The sequence below is a fragment of the Schistocerca serialis genome, chromosome 7, assembly GCF_023864345.2.
Source record: "Schistocerca serialis cubense isolate TAMUIC-IGC-003099 chromosome 7, iqSchSeri2.2, whole genome shotgun sequence".
In the NCBI taxonomy this organism is placed as follows: Eukaryota; Metazoa; Arthropoda; class Insecta; order Orthoptera; family Acrididae; genus Schistocerca; species Schistocerca serialis.
The window spans coordinates 214,264,142-214,284,908 of NC_064644.1; the positions used below are offsets into that span (position 1 = coordinate 214,264,142).

The window sequence follows — 20,767 nt, forward strand, 5'->3', positions numbered from 1 at the left end:
TACAAAGTGCATAATTCCCTAATCTTCACTGAATTAATTGTATTGTCTCAGTTAACTCAGTTAGTAATATTATTGTGTTATGAATTAAGTATCATCTTTTCAAACTGTATTTTGTGACTATTCTCTAGGGAAAAATAACAGAATGAATAGACTGGGAGTGGTGTCACTTCTGAATAGGCTGTCCATGTATACTCTTTTAACTCAGGCTGTTCCAACTCTGTCCCGTGAGTCACAGGTGCCTGTGAGCACACATAGCTCATCTGCTGGCAAAGCACCCTGCTCTTTCATGTCTACACAGATTCTCATATTTGTATGATAAATAATTTAAATAAATTATACAAATTGCCCCAGAAATGATGCAATAGATTTTGAGGAACAAACCAAGAATAGGAACCCATGTCCAGAAACATCATCCAATGATGCTACAGAGTGCCAAAGTTTCTGTGCTGGCTCCTGCCGCTAGTCCACCTCTTCAGCAGCGAATATGACTTTGTTTGATGATGGACCGCAGTTAGAACATTTCACAGTGTTGTTTGTTATTCAGTGATTGCGACAGGTTGCCACGATTACCAGTGGAGAAGATGGAACTAGCTGTTGTGTAGAAAGGCCTTGTATCCTATGAATGTGATGCTCTGTTGCTTTGATAGATAACGATTTCAGACATGGGTTTCTGTCTACACTTTATTTTCCTACTGGATCCTCTGAAATCTCCAGCATTTTTCAGTATGCAGGAGAAAAGTAAACTGCAGATGGAAACCTGTGCTCGAAACCATCATCCACCAAGGCAATAGAGCTTTGCATTCATAAGAGACAATACATTTCATGCAGCAGCTGGCTTCATCACCACCACTGGTGATCATGGCAATCAGTCGCGATCATTGAATAACAAACAAGATTGCGAGGTGTTCCACCTACAGTCAGTTCGCCTACAGAGTCAGGTTTGCTGCTGAAGGGGTGCCCTAGTGGCAGGTGCTAGTGCCTATAACTTCAACATTCTGTAGCACTGCTTGATGACATTTCTGGTCTCAGGTTTCTATGCTCAGTTTGTTGCTCAAGACACCCATTACAGTGACTTGAAGTTCGTCACATCATTTCTGGGACACCCTTTATGTGACAATACAAGTGAAAGTTTTGCTGATTATTAATTTTTATGATAAAATGAATGCATTCATGGCTGAACTGCACCTGTTTCAAAGGCAGCTTGGTACAGGAAACACAAATGCCGCTCATTGTTCATGTTACCTCCAGACACATGTTTCATGGTTTATTAACAAAAAATTATGCAGTTTTGTCAGAGGTTTTAGGCAAAGATTCAGGATCTGATTCCCTAATGCCTCAGAATGTGTCCTCTCATCCAATCCCTTTGTTTAGTGTGGTTGTTCCATAAACTTCTTTTTCCCCAATTCAAGTCTGTACCTCCTCATTAGTAATTCAACCAAATTGTAAAACTCATATACTACTTTTAGTTTCTCATTTCTTAATAGAATTCACACAGTACCACTTGACTAATTTGACTATGAGAAGGAAACATAGTAGGTGAATATGGATTGGGGCTAAGAAATAAAAGAGGAAGTCGCCTGGTGGAATTTTGCACAGAGCATAACTTAATCATAGCTAACACTTGGTTCAAGAATCATAAAAGAAGGTTGTATACACGGAAGAATCCTGGAGATACTAAAAGCTATCAGACAGATTATATAATGGTAAGACAGAGATTTAGGAACCAGGTTTTAAATTGTAGGACATTTCCGGGGGCAGATGTGGACTCTGACCACAATCTATTGGTTATGAACTGTAGATTAAAACTGAAGAAATTGCAAAAAGGTCGGAATTTAAGGAGATGGGACCTGGATAAACTGACTAAACCAGAGGTTGCACAGAGTTTCAGGGACAGCATAAGGGAACAATTGACAGGAATGGGGGAAAGAAATACAGTAGAAGACGAATGGGTAGCTCTGAGGGATGAAGTAGTGAAGGCAGCAGAGGATCAAGTAGGTAAAAAGACGAGGGCTAGTAGAAATCCTTGGGTAACAGAAGAAATACTGAATTTAATTGATGAAAGGAGAAAATATAAAAATGCAGTAAATGAAGCAGGCAAAAAGGAATACAAACGTCTCAAAAATGAGATCGACAGGAAGTGCAAAATGGCTAAGCAGGCGTGGCTAGAGGACAAATGTAAGGATGTAGAGGCTTATCTCACTAGCGGTAAGATAGATACAGCCTACAGGAAAATTAAAGAGACATTTGGAGAAAAGAGAGCCACTTGTATGAATATCAAGAGCTCAGATGGAAACACAGTTCTAAGCAAAGAGGGGAAAGCAGAAACGTGGAAGGAGTATATACAGGGTCTATACAAGGGTGATGTACTTGAGGACTATATTATGGAAATGGAAGAGGATGTAGATGAAGATGAAATGGGAGATATGATACTGCATGAAGAGTTTGACAGAGCACTGAAAGACCTGAGTCGAAACAAGGCCCCGGGAGTAGACAACATTCCATTAGAACTACTGACGGCCTTGGGAGAGCCGGTCCTGACAAAACTCTACCATCTGATGAGCAAGATGTACGAGACAGGCGAAATACCCTCAGACTTCAAGAAGAATATAATAATTCCAATCCCAAAGAATGCAGGTGTTGACAGATGTGAAAATTACCGAACTATCAGTTTAATAAGCGAATTATTTACAGACGAATGGAAAAACTGGTAGAAGGCGACCTCGGGGAAGATAAGTTTGGATTCCTTAGAAATGTTGGAACACGTGAGGCAATACTGACCTTATGACTTATCTTAGAAGAAAGATTAAGGAAAGGCAAACCTACGTTTCTAGCATTTGTAGACTTAGAGAAAGCTTTTGACAATGTTGACTGGAATACTCTCTTTCAAATTCTAAAGGTGGCAGGGGTAAAATACACGGAGCGAAAGGCTATTTACGATTTGTACAGAAACCAGATGGCAGTTATAAGTGTTGAGGGGCATGAAAGGGAAGCAGTGTTTGGGAAGGGAGTGAGACAGGGTTGTAGCCTCTCCCCGATGTTATTCAATCTGTATATTGAGCAAGCAGTAAAGGAAACAAAAGAAAAATTCGGAGTAGGTATTAAAATCCAGGGAGAAGAAATAAAAACTTTGAGGTTCGCCGATGACATTGTAATTCTGCCAGAGACAGCAAAGGACTTGGAAGAGCAGTTGAACGGAATGGACAGTGTCTTGAAAGGAGGATATAAGATGAACATCAACAAAAGTAAAACGAGGATAATGGAATGTAGTCGAATTAAATCGGGTGATGCTGAGGGAATTAGATTAGGAAATGAGACACTTAAAGTAGTAAAGGAGTTTTGCTATTTGGGAGCAAAATAACTGATGATGGTCGAAGTAGAGAGGATGTAAAATGTAGACTGGCAATGGCAAGGAAAGCGTTTCTGAAGAAGAGAAATTTGTTAACATCGAGTGTAGATTAAAGTGTCAGGAAGTCGTTTCTGAAAGTATTTGTATGGAGTGGAGCCATGTATGGAAGTGAAACATGGACAATAAATACACTCCTGGAAATTGAAATAAGAACACCGTGAATTCATTGTCCCAGGAAGGGGAAACTTTATTGACACATTCCTGGGGTCAGATACATCACATGATCACACTGACAGAGCCACAGGCACATAGACACAGGCAACAGAGCATGCACAATGTTGGCACTAGTACAGTGTATATCCACCTTTCGCAGCAATGCAGGCTGCTATTCTCCCATGGAGACGATCGTAGAGATGCTGGATGTAGTCCTGTGGAACGGCTTGCCATGCCATTTCCACCTGGCGCCTCAGTTGGACCAGCGTTCGTGCTGGACGTGCAGACCGCGTGAGACGACGCTTCATCCAATCCCAAACATGCTCAATGGGGGACAGATCCGGAGATCTTGCTGGCCAGGGTAGTTGACTTACACCTTCTAGAGCACGTTGGGTGGCACGGGATACATGCGGACGTGCATTGTCCTGTTGGAACAGCAAGTTCCCTTGCCAGTCTAGGAATGGTAGAATGATGGGTTCAATGATGGTTTGGATGTACCGTGCACTATTCAGTGTCCCCTCGACGATCACCAGTGGTGTACGGCCAGTGTAGGAGATCGCTCCCCACACCATGATGCCGGGTGTTGGCCCTGTGTGCCTCGGTCGTATGCAGTCCTGATTGTGGCGCTCACCTGCACGGCGCCAAACACGCATACAACCATCATTAGCACCAAGGCAGAAGCGACTCTCATCGCTGAAGACGACACGTCTCCATTCGTCCCTCCATTCACGCCTGTCGCGACACCACTGGAGGCGGGCTGCACGATGTTGGGGCGTGAGTGGAAGACGGCCTAACGGTGTGCGGGACCGTAGCCCAGCTTCATGGAGACGGTTGCGAATGGTCCTCGCCGATACCCCAGGAGCAACAGTGTCCCTAATTTGCTGGGAAGTGGCGGTGCGGTCCCCTACGGCACTGCGTAGGATCCTACGGTCTTGGCGTGCATCCATGCGTCGCTGCGGTCCGGTCCCAGGTTGACGGGCACGTGCACCTTCCGCCGACCACTGGTGACAACATCGATGTACTGTGGAGACCTCACGCCCCACGTGTTGAGCAATTCGGCGGTACGTCCACCCGGCCTCCCGCATGCCCACTATACGCCCTCGCTCAAAGTCCGTCAACTGCACATACGGTTCACGTCCACGCTGTCGCGGCATTCTACCAGTGTTAAAGACTGCGATGGAGCTCCGTATGCCACGGCAAACTGGCTGACACTGACGGCGGCAGTGCCCAAATGCTGCGCAGCTAGCGCCATTCGACGGCCAACACCGCGGTTCCAGGTGTGTCCGCTGTGCCGTGTGTGTGATCATTGCTTGTACAGCCCTCTCGCAGTGTCCGGAGCAAGTGTGGTGGGTCTGGCACACCGGTGTCAATGTGTTCTTTTTTCCATTTCCAGGAGTGTAGTTTGGACAAGAAGAGAATAGAAGCTTTCGAAATGTGGTGCTACAGAAGAATGTTGAAGATTAGGTGGGTTGATCACGTAACTAATGTGGAGGTATTGAATAGGATTGGGGAGAAGAGAAGTTTGTGGCACAACTTGACTAGGAGAAGGGATCGGTTGGTAGGACATGTCCTGAGGCATCAAGGGATCACAAATTTAGCGTTGGAGGGCAGCATGGAGGGTAAAAATCGTAGAGGGAGACCAAGAGATGAATACACTAAGCAGATTCAGAAGGATGTAGGTTACAGTAGGTACTGGGAGATGAAGGAGCTTGCAAAGGTAGATTAGCATGGAGAGCTGCATCAAACCAGTCTCAGGACTGAAGACCACAACAACAACAACAACAATTTGACTACATTCCATTAGCTTTGTTTTACTTTTTGTTGGTCTCTTTTTGAAATACTATACACTCCATTAAATTGCTCTTCGTAGTCCTTTGCCATCTCTTACAGAATTACAATGTCATTGGCAGACATTAAAGTTTTTATGTCTTTTCTCTAAATTTTAATTCTCTTTCCAAATTTCTCCTTGGTTTCCTTTGCAATTTGCATGAAGTGTAGATTGAACTACATTGAGAAGAAACTACTACTGTGTCTCACTCCGTTCTCATTACTGCTTCCCTTTCATGTCCTTTTACTCTGTGGGTCAATATTTCATTGTGGACATGATAAAAACTGCAGAAACTGCAGGTAGGTCCCAACTTCAAGATCCATCATAGATGAGCATTCTGCATTTTGCGGTAAAATGGAGTCTGGCACAAAATATTTCATCATTTGTAAGTAAAAACATAGATTGTATTCCACAAATGTAAAAAAGTTTCAGTACCTTTGGTTTAGGTTGAATTTCTTTATGTGGTTTAGGTTGAATTTTTTTGTTTAACATGTGCTGTTTCCATAATATTTTTGAAGTTATTGTCAACTGCCTAGTCAGTATTGATGTGTGTAAAGTGTTGACTGCAGGCCATAAGTCGCTTGCCCACCCCTGACTGTTAGCAGGTGGTTGCCTGGCCTAAATGCATGAGCAGTTTGTTCACCTCTGCCTGTGAGCACCTGACTGCCTGCAGGTGAGCACTGAAGCTGGAATAATCTGTTTTAGCTGAACAGTTTCCATGTGCTATCGTCAAAGAGTTCCACGACCCTGTAACCACAACAAACCTCTTGTACAGTGATTAATATTAAAAGAATAGATAATAAGAAAGACAGTTGTTGTGTTGATACTCCTGTCACTGACTGTATGAATTATTCATGAAATATTTTGAACAGTGAGCTGTCAACTGCACATATCGCTTCACAAAATAAGCTTTCAGCCAACAATGCCTTCGTCAAAAATAGCTGACACACACACACACACACACACAAACACAACTCATACACACATGACTGCAGTCTCTGGCAGCTGATGCCACACTGCAGTGTGACAGTCTTTTTGTTGCGCCTGTCTGCAACTCAAAGTCTCCACTACCGCAGTGAGTAACAATTATCCTTTTCATAATATTGTGACATCCTGTCCTGGATTTTCCATTGTTTAATTTTATGAGTGTGACATACAGATGATAGGATCAGTAATGTATAGCTACAAAATTAATGTATAACATTGGAGGAAACTCACTGTCACACAGCAGAAATAAAAATACAGACAATACTCATAGTTATGTAATGCCATTGTGTGAGAACTCCATCATCATAGAACTGTTTATAAAGTACTAATAAATTATGTCACATACTTTTAACTTCTCAGATGACATTGGTGACCATTATTTAAAGGTTGAACATTTTATTTCAACTGACATCTGTTCAAAACAGAGAGAGATTGATTTAATGTGAGCTTTGTTTCATATCTTGTGATTCAGAAATATCTTATTCTATAAAAATATTGTATGGCATTTTACAAAGTGGAATAACTTTCATATTCTTCTGGCTCTACAGGAGAGTGTAAACTTATGGAAAAACTGCACTGTTCAGGAAACAAAGAGATGGAGCTTATTCATAAAACTGAAACATTGAATGCCACATGTAAAGATTTGGAAGCTGCTCTGATGACTTGCCATAAAAATATGGAAGATCTTATAACTCGTGAGTCAGAGGCTCAAGAGAAAGTGAGAGAAGCTATCACTCTCGTTGAAGCAGCTATTGCAGAAAAAGATTCTGCCTTAATGAGGGAAATGCAAATAAATCGTTAAGTATTTACATATATTTACACCGATGAGCCAAAACGTTATGACCACTGCCCACCACGTGAGTGAATGCCACCTGCTGGAATTATGGGCAGGTAATGTAGTAAGGAAAGTAGACAGAGCAGAGGTGAATGGAGAATCATTCTACTGATGATATGGACCATAAATGGGGAAACTCACTGATGTAAGCAACTTTGACAAGGGACTGATTGTTACAGCCCAGCTCCTGGCAACGAACGTGTCGAAAATGGCAAAACTGGTCAGATTTTAGCAGGATACTGTATTAAGCATCTATTAAAAGTGGTTGAAGAACAATGAAACCATGGCAACAATGTGTTGGACATCCGTGCCTCATCACAGAGACTTGCTCACTCTCTAAAGCAAGACAGACAGTGATCTATTGCAGATTTGATGACAGAGTACAATACTGGTGCAGGCATAATTGTTCATAGCACACCAATCAGTGCACATTATTGAGCTTGGAGCTCCACAGCAAACAGCCACTACCCATTCCCATTTTGATCCAATGACAATGTCAGTTATGATTGCAGTGGGCATAGTATCATTAAGATTGGTTGTGGATCCCTAGAAATGTGTCACCTTTTCAGATGAATCACTTTTCTTGTTACACCAGGTCGACAGTTGTTCCCGGATACTTCTCCATCCAGAAATCAGGCCAGTGTGGGCAGGACTATGCTATGTAGGACTTTCACCTGGGCTTTTATGGGACCTTATTAGTAATCGAACGCACCATGACAGTTGTGGACTATGTGACCATTATTGCAGACTGCTTATATCCATTCATACTTAAGGTCTTTCCTCATGGCAGCGGCATTTTGCAACAGGATATCTGTCCCAGTCACAAGGACAGAAGGTTTGAGGGACATTATAGTGAACTCACATTGCTGTCTTGGCCATCAGTTATGCCTGATCTGGACCTAATGGAACATCTTTGGGACACTGTTGGACACCACCTCTGGGTGGAAAACTGCCAGCTCCTAATTTACGGGAGCATAGAAACCTGGTGCCACATACCTCCAAAAAAACTACCAAAGATGCCATCAGGATCACTGATTTATTTCATTCCAAGGGAAGACAAAATGTTACTGAGCAGGTGGTCATAATGTTTTGGCACATCATATGAAATAATGTTATTCTGATGAAGTACCTTAGTAATTTTAAAATATGTTCTCCCCTTCCCCCTTTTCTTCTGTTTATACATTTCCCCCCTAATTTCGTTGTTAAGTAAACAATGGCAACTCATTATTCAAACTGTCACATGCTAATTAATGTATATGTGTATCTTGGAACTTGCACCATTATTATGCATACTTATTAGGATGACCCCTTGAACGGAAGTCAGTCCCTTGCTTTAATATGTTAGAACAAAGAAGGAAACCAAAAACTTCAAACAAAGAGGAAGATGAACAGGAATACAAAAATCCTGAAAAACTGGATTATCTGAGAGGCAAGGCAAGCAAAAGAAATATACTTGACAGTGGAAGATTATATGAAAAATGATGGAGTTGCAGTATTATGGAATCAGAACATAAAGAAACTGTTTATCAACAGCAGACTGTCTTAAATTATTATAAGAAAGAAACAGAAGTAGATGCAGGCTGTATGGGGAATTTGTCTTCAAAGAGGCCCATGGGTTTGACAGAAACCTTGTAATTCCCATCTCTAACAAATGAGGAAACTCCCATCACCTGGACACAAACAGATGAGAACCAAATACACAACTGAAAATCCACACTTACAGGGCTATTACAAATGATTGAAGCGATTTCATAAATTCACTGTAGCTCCATTCATTGACATATGGTCACGACACACTACAGATACGTAGCAAAACTCATAAAGTTTTGTTCGGCTGAAGCCGCACTTCAGGTTTCTGCCGCACAGAGCACTCGAGAGCGCAGTGAGACAAAATGGCGACAGGAGCCGAGAAAGCGTATGTCGTGCTTGAAATGCACTCACATCAGTCAGTCATAACAGTGCAACGACACTTCAGGACGAAGTTCAACAAAGATCCACCAACTGCTAACTCCATTCGGCGATAGTATGCGCAGTTTAAAGCTTCTGGATGCCTCTGTAAGGGGAAATCAACGGGTCGGCCTGCAGTGAGCGAAGAAACGGTTGAACGCGTGCGGGCAAGTTTCACGCGTAGCCCGCGGAAGTCGACGAATAAAGCAAGCAGGGAGCTAAACATACCACAGCCAACGGTTTGGAAAATCTTACGGAAAAGGCTAAAGCAGAAGCCTTACCGTTTACAATTGCTACAAGCCCTGACACCCGATGACAAAGTCAAACGCTTTGAATTTTCGGCGCAGTTGCAACAGCTCATGGAAGAGGATGCGTTCAGTGCGAAACTTGTTTTCAGTGATGAAGCAACATTTTTTCTTAATGGTGAAGTGAACAGACACAATGTGCGAATCTGGGCGGTAGAGAATCCTCACGCATTCGTGCAGCAAATTCGCAATTCACCAAAAGTTAACATGTTTTGTGCAATCTCATGGTTTAAAGTTTACGGCCCCTTTTTCTTCTGCGAGAAAAACGTTACAGGACACGTGTATCTGGACATGCTGGAAAATTGGCTCATGCCACAACTGGAGACCGACAGCGCCGACTTCATCTTTCAACAGGATGGTGCTCCACCACACTTCCATCATGATATTCGGCATTTCTTAAACAGGAGATTGGAAAACCGATGGATCGGTCGTGGTGGAGATCATGATCAGCAATTAATGTCATGGCCTCCACGCTCTCCCGACTTAACCCCATGCAATTTCTTTCTGTGGGGTTATGTGAAAGATTCAGTGTTTAAACCTCCTCTACCAAGAAACGTGCCAGAACTGCAAGCTCGCATCAACGATGCTTTCAAACTCATTGATGGGGACATGCTGGGCCGAGTGTGGGAGGAACTTGATTATCGGCTTGATGTCTGCCGAATCACTAAAGGGGCACATATCGAACATTTGTGAATGCCTAAAAAAACTTTTTGAGTTTTTGTATGTGTGTGCAAAGCATTGTGAAAATATCTCAAATAATAAAGTTATTGCAGAGCTGTGAAATTGCTTCAATCATTTGTAATAACCCTGTACAATGAGGAAACTCCCATCACCTGGACAGAAACAGAGGCAGCCTTAAAATCTATGCCTAAAGGAAAATCTTCAGGTGCAGATGAAGTGAACGCAGACATGATAAAGGCTGCAGGTATCCAAGACACACAGTGGCTGCACCGAGTACTCAGTGCCATATGGGCAGATAACAAAATACCTGTGGATTGGAGCAAGGATGTAATAGTTCCCCTGTTTAAGAAAGGTAGCAGGCAGAAACCCACCAGCTATAGAGGAGTAACCCTATTGTCTCATGGGCTGATGAGTTAAGGAATGAGGAGGTGAGGAAAGAAGCCGGAATAAAGACATCCCTATTAGATGGAATTCAATGTGTGGACAGAGCAATCAGAGAGATAAAGGCCTGTATTGAAGCAGATGGGAGGGAAGGTGTTGAGATTTTGAAGGAATGATAATACGGTGCCTTGACCCCGAGTCCAGATCATGAAGACATCATCAAGGAGACTGAATCAGAAAAGAAATTTGTTGTTTTGGGAGGCTAGCAAGATTTCCTCTAGATGGCTGATAAAAATGTTGGTGTAAGGAGGGTGCCATGCAGGTGGCCTTGGTTAGTTTTCGGGTGGTTGATTGGATGTGTTGGGCAACAAGAATAATTTTATTGCAGTAGGAGTACTATAACCAGCTACAATGGGGCATCCACGATTGTTGGGCTTATGAATTTTGGAAAGACTGTAGAAGTTGTTTGGGTTGGGTGTGTGGGGTGATGGACATGGGGGACATGGTTACAGGATGAGCCTGTGGATTTCATTAGGGATTGGAGGCTGTGTTGAACTTCTGTGATATGATCACTGTGGCAGAGCTTGTAGGTAAAGGAGTGAGGGAGCTGGAGGAAGCCTTCTGTCAGTTAATCACTGTGTTTCACCATGACATGGTGGAGCCTTTGTCTTCAGGCAGTATGATTAGGTCAGAATCTGTTTTGAGGTTGTATATAGCTGTCCTTTCTTCTGCTGAAAGGTTAGTGTTCATAGGAAGGGACCTGAGAAGGATGGTGAGGCCAGGTTGAAGGTAAGAAATTCCTGGAAGGTGACCAGGAGATGGGAAAGGGGGAGGGTCACAGTTGGATGGTGGCATGAACTGGGAGAGGCATGGTTCAATAGTGTGATTATGTTAGCTACAGTTGGAGGGATTTATGGCAAAGAAGCATTTCCACTGTAGGGATCTGGAGAAGGAAAGTAGGTCTTTGACAAATCCAACATGGTTAAAATTGAATGTGGGACTGAAGGTGAGGCCTGAAACTTCTGTGGGATTGAGGTATTTGGTGGAAAGAGTAACATCAGTCTTTTGGGTTTGCCTGGGTTCTGGATTTCATGTAGTGTTGGAAGGGAGATTTGGAAGATGTGGAAGTTTGGAAAGGTCATATACACAGGGCGTGGGTGCTATAAGCGGTTGACAAGGTTATTCACTGTGGTGCTTGAAGGCAGGAGTAGAATCATTTTGTATGTACAGCAAATACATGCAGAATTAACACTTTGAAAAATATTTAATTTTGGTCTTTCCCAGCAAACCTACCCACTTATGAGCAGCTAAGTCAAGCACTTGTTTCAGGACAGACATTTGATGTTGGTCACTTTTATCTCTAGCTTCAAACCATCACAATGCATTACCTAAAGATGTAAATGCTTCAGAAGCAGCTGGTATATTTTTGTCTTCATTTTCTGAACCACTAGTTGAAGAGATGCTGGTGGCATCAGATTTATCAGTGACAAGGTTAAGGTTTCGCTATCCTGAATGATTTTTGTTACATCTGTCAATGTTGACTTACCACCCCAGTATTCATTAGATAACTTGGTTGCAAATTCACTTTCCTACAATCTTTCTTTTATCTTGTATTTATTTCTCGTAGAAAGAACGGCACATTTACTCCACAGCATTTCATATCACAAGTTTACTTTATCCTGCAAAATTTACACAAGTTACTATTTGGTTACTATTCACAACTCAGTGTTGGTGTGTGGTAGGAGGGTGGGGAGGGGGTGGGGCAAGACCATTTGGTGGGGGGATAATGCCATATGCAAGCGTGTATCAGTTTGGATAACTGGTTGCTTGATTGATCAGCATTCAGATAATCAACACTCTGCTGTAGCTGCATTTTTAGTAATCATACACAACCACCTGTTTGACAAAAGGTCCATACCTACAGACTGGAAAGTTGTACAGGATACAGTAATACACAAGAAAGAAAATAAAAGTAATCCTCTGAATTGTAGACACATATCATTCACATCAATTTGCAATAGAATTTTAGAATGTATGCTGTGTTCTAACATTTTGAAATACCTCAAAGAAAAAGATCTATTAACACATAACCAGTGTGAATTCTTGCGAAATACAGCCTGGTTATCAACAGAAGTCATCAAGGTGATTTCATTATTTCTAGATTTCCAGATGGTTTTTGATATGGTTCTTCTTCACAAGTGGCTTGTGATCCAATTGGGTGTCTATAGAGTAATATCTCAGTTTGGATTTGTGATTTGTTACTAGGAAAGTCACAGTTCATACTGACTGATGGAGAAGTCAGCTAATGAAATTGAAATGATACCTGCATTTCCCCAAGGAAGTGTAGTAGGCCTTCCTGTTGTTCGTAATGTATGTATACAATTTAGGAGAAAATCTGAGCAGTGGTATTACATTGTTTGCAGTTGATGCTGTTATTTACTGTCAGTTGAAGTCATCAAAAACAATTGCAAAATGGTGTAGATAAGACATCCACATGGTGAAAAGTGGCAATTGACCCTAAACAATAAAAGTTACGAGGTACCCCACATAAGTACCAAAAGGAATCTGTTATCTTGTCGTTATATGATAAATAATGCAAGTTTAAAGGTTATCTATTTAACTAAATACCTTGGCATTACTGTCAATTGAAGTCATCAAAACCAATTGCAAAATGGTGTAGATAAGATATCCACACGGTGAAAAGTGGCAATTGACCCTAAACAATAAAAGTTACGAGGTACTCCACATGAGTACCAAAAGGAATCTGTTATCTTGTTGTTACACGATAAATAATGCAAGTTTAAAGGTTATCTATTTAACTAAATCCCTTGGCATTACTTTTACAAAGAATTTAAATTGGAACCATCACACAGAAGAAGTTGTGAAGAAGGTGAACAAATGACTCTGTTTTATTGGCAGAACAGTTAGAAGATGTAACAAATCTAGTAGACTGCCTACATTGTGCTTGTCTGTCTTCCTCTGGAGTATAGATGTGCAGTATGGCATCCTTAGCAAATTGGGTTGACATAAAAAAGTTCAAAGAAGGAAAGCTTGTTTTGTATTATGACAAGGTAGGTGAGACAGAGTCTCAGACGTGTTGAACAACTTAGGGTGGTAATCATTGAGACAGCTGGTTTTCATTGTGAAGATATCTTTCACAAAATTTCAGTCATCAGCTGTCTCCTCTGAATGCCAAAATATTCTTTGAACAATAGGAGGATCTGCATCAGCAAACTACCTAGAAGGCCCACTACCAGTCATTTTGACCAGTGAAATTTTTGCTCTCTGTTTCCAGTTTTACTTGTTAAGGTAGTTGAGTACGGTTACAAATGCATGTTGCATAAAATTTTTGTAGAAAGTGTATTTAATTAAATAAGAAAGACCAAAATAAGGAATACATTGTAAATACAAAATCAATTTAAACTAAACTTTAAAATGCAAAGAAACATATAATTTTACAATAACATCTTTTATCTGTGTGATCTGTACTCATTCATAGCCCCAAATAGGTCATTAACATGTATTTAGTCTGAAAAATAAACAAAAATGAACACACATTACTGTAGCAATAATGAGAAAATAACATTTTTTCTCCCTGTGACACCTTTTCAGTCTAAGCCGCCATCTTCATCAAAACACGTTGCACACATACTGAACACTTCCAGCACATGGACGACGTTCAAATTTCTTCCTCTGCACACACTGATTTTTAGTGTTGCTCAAAATTTGCATCCTCCTATCTGGCAGGTCTTCCGTATGATACCTTACATATTTCAGGGGTCACAGTGAATGTATGAAAAGGTCATTTCCTTGAATATACATATGCAGAGGAGAGTTCTTCTGCTAATTTGAAAAGAAATATTCACCGGCTAACTTTTTCTCCTGTTGTCTCTCTGTAAAGGAACCAGGTGTTGATTCCAGCAAGGTCTAGGATGTTGAAAATATGTGCATAGGCCATCTGCGGCAATTAAACTTGACAGTGTACAGACGAGATATCAGGCCCAGAATGTCAACTCCAAATTTAATGGAATTGTAGAAGCTCACAGTTTTAGGGAGTTTCTCCTGTGTTTGTTCATCCACTGCAACTGGCTGCTGCATTGTGCTCAATAGAAGAACATTTTTGTTGGTCTTCCTCTTATGGGAAGTAGCTGTTGTGACACCAGATTTGTATAAAATAGTATCATACAAAGATCCAGCAGTAGACTTTGCTAATGGTGGAACTTTTTTTCGGGTTCTGTTCATTTTACCCATCATGGTTGTGTTCTCCCACTTCAGTGCTCTGCAAGATGTTTGGCTGTGAAGATATTGTCACATGTTACATTTCTTCTATGCTCTGCATCAAGTATGTTAGTGGGTCTTGCACTTTGTTTACCCAAATAAGAAAACCCATTCACAATATATTTACAACTGGCATCTGCTGCAAGCCAGAACTTCAAACCAAATTTGTCTTGTGCATTACTCATGTATCGTGTATAGCGGCACCAAGCTTTGTGTGGATAGAGCTGCTTATCCACGGGTATAAATGCACCTGGTTTATAGTTCTGGATAAAGATAGCTGCAAATGAATTCCAGACTGGAGTAGCTGTTGCAAAGCATCAGTCTTGGGTCTTTCGGCGTGAGTGTGTTTGTCATTGAATCTCAAAAATTCAGGCTGTATACGACCCGGGACAACCAGGAGATCCGGGAAAAACCCGTGAATTTTTTCAGCCGGGAGAAAACCAGGAAAAACCCGGGAATTTTTTAGAATTCCGGGAAGTTTTCATTGTTTTTGTTTTCAGTTAAACTTCTGTAATTTTGACTGGCAGGAACCGATACTGTAACAAAGGCAGTGCTCATACAAGCGTCTGCCAACAGCAAAATGTGTCAAAGGCTTTAGGAAGACTATGCAATGTTCCGTAACAACACATTGCCTCTGATGAATGTGACGTCACAGCTGTTTACATTAGATTCATTTTAGCAGTTACGAACGGGAGCATGTGCACGCGCAATTGAGTAGTACCTTCTCCTGCTTCTGGCTACAGAAATGTGGCTGTTGGCTGTATAATAAGCACTCGCAGCAGGCAGCTAGATGCTACCGGGAACATTTTTACTGGAGCGCCCAAGCTGCTAGATTCTTGCATGCACAGCTGGCCCAGTTCTAGGAGGGGGTAGGGGGCAAATTCATACTATTGAGGGAAAAACCTTGTTTCACAAAGTAGCATCCTGCGCACGTTAGTCTATCGATTATTCATATGACTTTGAAATGCATCCCTGTCAGTTTTTGAACATTTTTGAACACATTCTAAGTTGATTTCTGAATCAGTCGTAAGTTGATTTGTGAACGTGTGCATAGTGTACATGATGTCTCTGTCAGGGGAATCCTCGTCGCATGTAGAAACAAAGTTTCCTACAGACAAAAGGGGCTATATGAGCTGAGTGGAGTAAGGCCAAACGGATGAATGACAACCGCTGTCTGATTGTGTGGTTGATTGGGTTTGCGAATGATGAGTGTTGTTATAATTACTAGCTAAATCCATAGATTCAGACTACAGGAGTGGAAATAAATGAATAACAGGTAACAAAGATTACGTATTACCTGCTCGGTGTATCTAAGAAAATGGAATTTTGACAGAAAATTTTTGGGCAGATTGCTATACTAGTAAGGGCCAGCTGTACAGTCCCCGGCTAGCAGCCGCTTTAAATTCTATTCTGGAAGTAGCGTGGAATACGCGTTGTACGAACATGTAGCAATGCCTAACCGGAGAATAATCGCGGGATAACTAAACCGGTGATTCTGGCAGAGTTAGTGGAGTTAACCTGCGAATAAGCTTTGACATTGGCAGGAACAGTTACAGAACTAGTGCTAACAAGACTGTTTGTTAGAATGAGGAAGGAGAAGAAACAGGGACATCATATAAATTATGGAACAATATGGTGATTCCAAGTTTGTATAAAAATTTCATTTTACTACTTTTCGAGCTCATACTTGAGAAACTGGAGCGTATGAATGAAGTTTGAAACTACTTCCTAACATAAGGCTTTTTGCTTGTAGTAGGCCTAATAGGCACTTGATATTGGTACTTTGTGAATTATATTCTGTCGTTACAAAAAAGACCGTTTGTGCCAAAACAGTCTCGTTTATTTGGTGTGTATTACAATTGCTGCAGTATTAGCAAGGCCTACTTCGTTTTATCAAGCAGAGAGTGACAAAATAGACATAATCAGATTGGGAAACCACACCAGTCTTGGGTCCTATTTGCATTAATGGCTTTTTCAGTATTAGACAACGACATTTCGACTTTTCTTGTAGCAAAATATTTCACGAACTTTGATGAGGTAATAGATTCTTTCGCAGAAAGGAAAGTACGCCACGTAAAGCTATAGCAAGATTAAAGAGAAAAAAATTCTAGGAGCTAAGGATTGAAGAAATGTGTATTGTCTTGCTTGTCTCGTGAATTCACTGGGTTTATGTATCCTATATTTAATTTTATTTCACACAGGGCAGCAAGTTGTTAGCTGATACGGAATAAAGAGTGCAAATTTTCTGAAGAGGGACAAGATTTCAAACCGGCCAATTGTAAGCAGGAGAGGCACCACAGGACATTTTAATTTCCACTGTCCTGAATATGGTTTGATGGCATCCATTACAAAATATACAATTCCACAGAGCGAAGCACACTGACATACGACAGAATAATGCTGTGTGAGGAGGCGAGGCACTGCCCTTCGACACACTTACGACCAAATAACATGTCTTACATTTCCTCAAACACACGTTTTATGCATCAGATTCTTCAGAAAAGTGTGCGCTACAAAATGAACATATTTTTGAAAATACAATTTTTTTAAAAATTTTGACGCCCTATCTCAAACACTCGAGGGAGTGGCGGGGTATTGTACCAGTTCGGAAATATCGTAGATTCGGGGCTGATGCGCAGAGCAGTCTGAGTTACAGTGGGGTAGTGGGTAGTCTCCACGTGACCCGTTTTTACATTTAGTGATTTTGCTGTTTCCTCTTCGTTTACTGCTCTCATGTCAAATGAAAACGAAACAGATTTCTGATTTCCACCTTTCTGACAGTCAAGCATTAATTGCCTTGCAGAATAATGAAGTTATTTTTGTTGGTTTGCTAAAGAAATTTTCTTTTTAATTCCACACACTGTTCGCTGCATTTCAAGTGCACGTTTTCAACTTCTAGCATGTATGGCATTATGCCACAATTATGCCAAACGTGAGATAACACAGTACTGGTACTCCAAGAAAATTTACATCCCAAACACCACATTGAAAAGCTTAATATCTGGTCGTGGCCTACTTAACTGGGAATATGCACATAAAAATATGCACTTTAAATGTGGATATTTTAGTATGGGTCTCAAAATTCCGATGCTCTTGGAGTATCCTCTGATGTTTTGTTTCTTCTATGACATAATGTACAATCTTTTAATGTTTTACACGTACGAACATACAGGCTCCCTGTGACATCGTAGCTGCGCAAGTGCTGTAACACCTGTCATCTGGCGCTCTCTGGCAACTGCGGAAATGAACCTATTTCTAACAGGTCACGGGAAAATATTCCGAATGGTGGTTTGAAATGCGTTACCATCAAAGTACCATTCTGGCAGTTACAACGGAGCTATGTGCGATAATGTACGATGAATTTCTTAAATCACAGAGCGTTTGACTCTCATTTAAAAATCAACTCTTTGATGACGAGCCATTTAGATGAATTTCGAGCCCAGAAGATCAGACATTTAAGTCGTTATTAAAATTTGTACGATCACATTTGTGTGATATATCTTAAATTGTAATACGCGCATAAAAGACCAACATTGTACATGAAAGCTTAGCTTCTCTTGCAGCATATTAATCTTACAGACCAATATTATATGTGAAAGCTTAGCGTTTTGTGTAGCAACACTATGTATATTAATTTAAACCATTAACTTTTTCTGTTTGTGCGTTCGCGCTACTTAACAATGATGCTGCTACTGGCTGACTACATCACGTGTCCTAAGCCGTGAATACCCGCTGTCATCGGCTGGCGAGATCACGTGACATGAGCTATGACTGGCTTACAAAAACGCACCGCAATCTCGATTTCAATGCTTCGGAAAGTAACATGCGGTGTTTGGTGGAATTCGAATTTATACTTTCGTAATACGAAAATATGCAGCGTATATGTTGCTGCACATCAAATATCTTTCCAAAATGCGTTTTCTTCCCTGTGTTTAGTTTTATAAAGCGCCGGGAAATTCTACTCCCGTGTATAAAACCATAATCATACAAAGGACTTATACAGTTCCGAGAGAAGATATACTGTCAGTTAACAGAGAAAAAGTATGTTTTCATCTGGGAGAAAGTGTATTCTTAACCGGGAAATCCGGGAGGAATCCGGGAATTTTTTTTCCTTGTCCACGTATACACCCTGAAATTGCATGACATCTATGAACTTATTTCTTCCCACAGTGCGAGAAAAAATCCCTGGTTCCCACACTTGAGACGGCAGAAGTTTCAGGGGAAAATTCTTTCCTCCATACACTCCACATGCTTACATTGCAGCAATGGCAGCTTCTAATTGGGCAATATCAAATAACCATGAGGCATACTGGAGAAGTTCTCGGCCTCTAATTTCTGTGAAGCTTTTTATATTCTGTAGAATATTATTGTCTATCAACACTCATCATACACTCGAGTAACTGCCTGAGACTACAGGTTAGCTCAGGAGTTTCTACCAACACATTGTGATGCACTAATTTTCCAGGTGCATTCCCTCGTGCAATTCAAGTTCACACTGTTCCGTTGACTGCAGTCTGTGCACTTCCAACTTCCAGATGGTGAGATGGATGCAATTTTTTCTGTCCTTTTCTTCAACTGTGAGTAGGAATTTGTGGTGTCACTGGAATCTAACATCTAAGCACCGGGTTATTCGTATATTGTTGTACAGTTTCTGAATATTCATCTTCCGATCCTAATGATTCGCCTCGTTCTGTTTCATGGGGCTGACATTTCGTATCATCTTTATAATCTTTGTCATCTTTATCATCCAACTCATTACATTCAAAAATAACTACTCTTCCAGAATCCTCTTCTGGTAAACTGTTCATGTAATTCAGTAATTCTTCATCAGAACATAATAATGAAGAGAATGCTGAACTTCTTCAGAGCACAACTGCGTATGACAGAACAGCAACTAAAGTATGTCCACTCTTCTACTAAATAGAGTAAAATGTGAAGAGAGAGTGGGAACGACATCATAACAATGAACAATGGATGAAAAATCAGTTGTTGTGCCTTTACAGACATGAAATGTACACTACTGGCCATTAAAATTGCTACACCATGAAGATGACATGCTACAGACGCAAAATTTAACCGTCAGGAAGAAGATGCTGTGATATGCAAATGATTAGCTTTTCAGAGCATTTACACAAGGTTGGCGTCGGTAGCGATACCTGCAACGTGCTGAAATGAGGAAAGTTTCCAACCGGTTTCTCATACACAAACTGCAGTTGACCAGCGTTGCTTGGTGAAACGTTGTTGTGATGCCTCGTGTAAGGAGGAGAAATGCATCCCATCATGTTTCCGACTTTGATAAAGGTAGGATTGTAGCCTATCACGATTGTGGCTTATCGTGTCGCGACATTGCTGCTTGCGTTGTTCGAGATCCAATGACTGTTAGCAGAATACGGAATTGGTGGGTTCAGGAGGGTAATACAGAATGCTGTGCTGGATCCCGACGGCCTCGTATCACTAGCAGTCGAGATGACAGGCATCTTATCTGCATGGCTGTAACGGATCGTGAAGCCACGTCTCGATACCTGAGTCAACAGAAGGGGACGTTTGCAAGACAACAACCATCTGCACGAACACTCCGAGGACGTTTGCAGTAGCAGCTTGGAGACCATGGCTGCGGTTACCCTTGACGCTGCATCACAGACAGGAGCGCCTGCGATGGTGTACTCAACGACGAACCTGTGTGCACAAATGGCAAAACGTCATTTGTTCGGATGAACCCAGGTTCTGCTTACAGCATCATGATGGTCGCATCCATGCTTGGCGACATCACGGTGAACGCACATTGGAAGCGTGTATTCGTCATCGCCATACTGGCTTATCACCTGGCATGATGGTATGGGGTGCCAATGGTTACACGTCTCGGTCACCTCTTGTTCGCATTGACGGCACTTTGAACAGTGGATGTTACATTTCAGATGTGTTACGACCTGTGGCTCTACTCTTCATTCAATCCCTGCGAAACCCTA

The 20,767-nt window shown here is 41.4% G+C and overlaps 1 protein-coding gene across 3 annotated transcripts in view; it reads left to right on the forward strand.

The window, feature by feature from the left end:
- LOC126412737 (sodium channel and clathrin linker 1-like) overlaps window positions 1-20,767 on the forward strand; it is a 118,977-nt gene that overhangs the window by 72,461 nt on the left and 25,749 nt on the right. For 2 of the 3 annotated variants that reach the window (XM_050082468.1, XM_050082469.1), the window contains exon 6: window positions 6,923-7,171. The exons of the other annotated variant lie outside the window; for it this stretch is intronic. In XM_050082468.1, coding sequence (XP_049938425.1) covers window positions 6,923-7,171 — 249 coding nt within the window. The remainder of the gene's footprint in view (window positions 1-6,922; window positions 7,172-20,767) is intronic. 3 annotated transcript variants of the gene reach the window in all.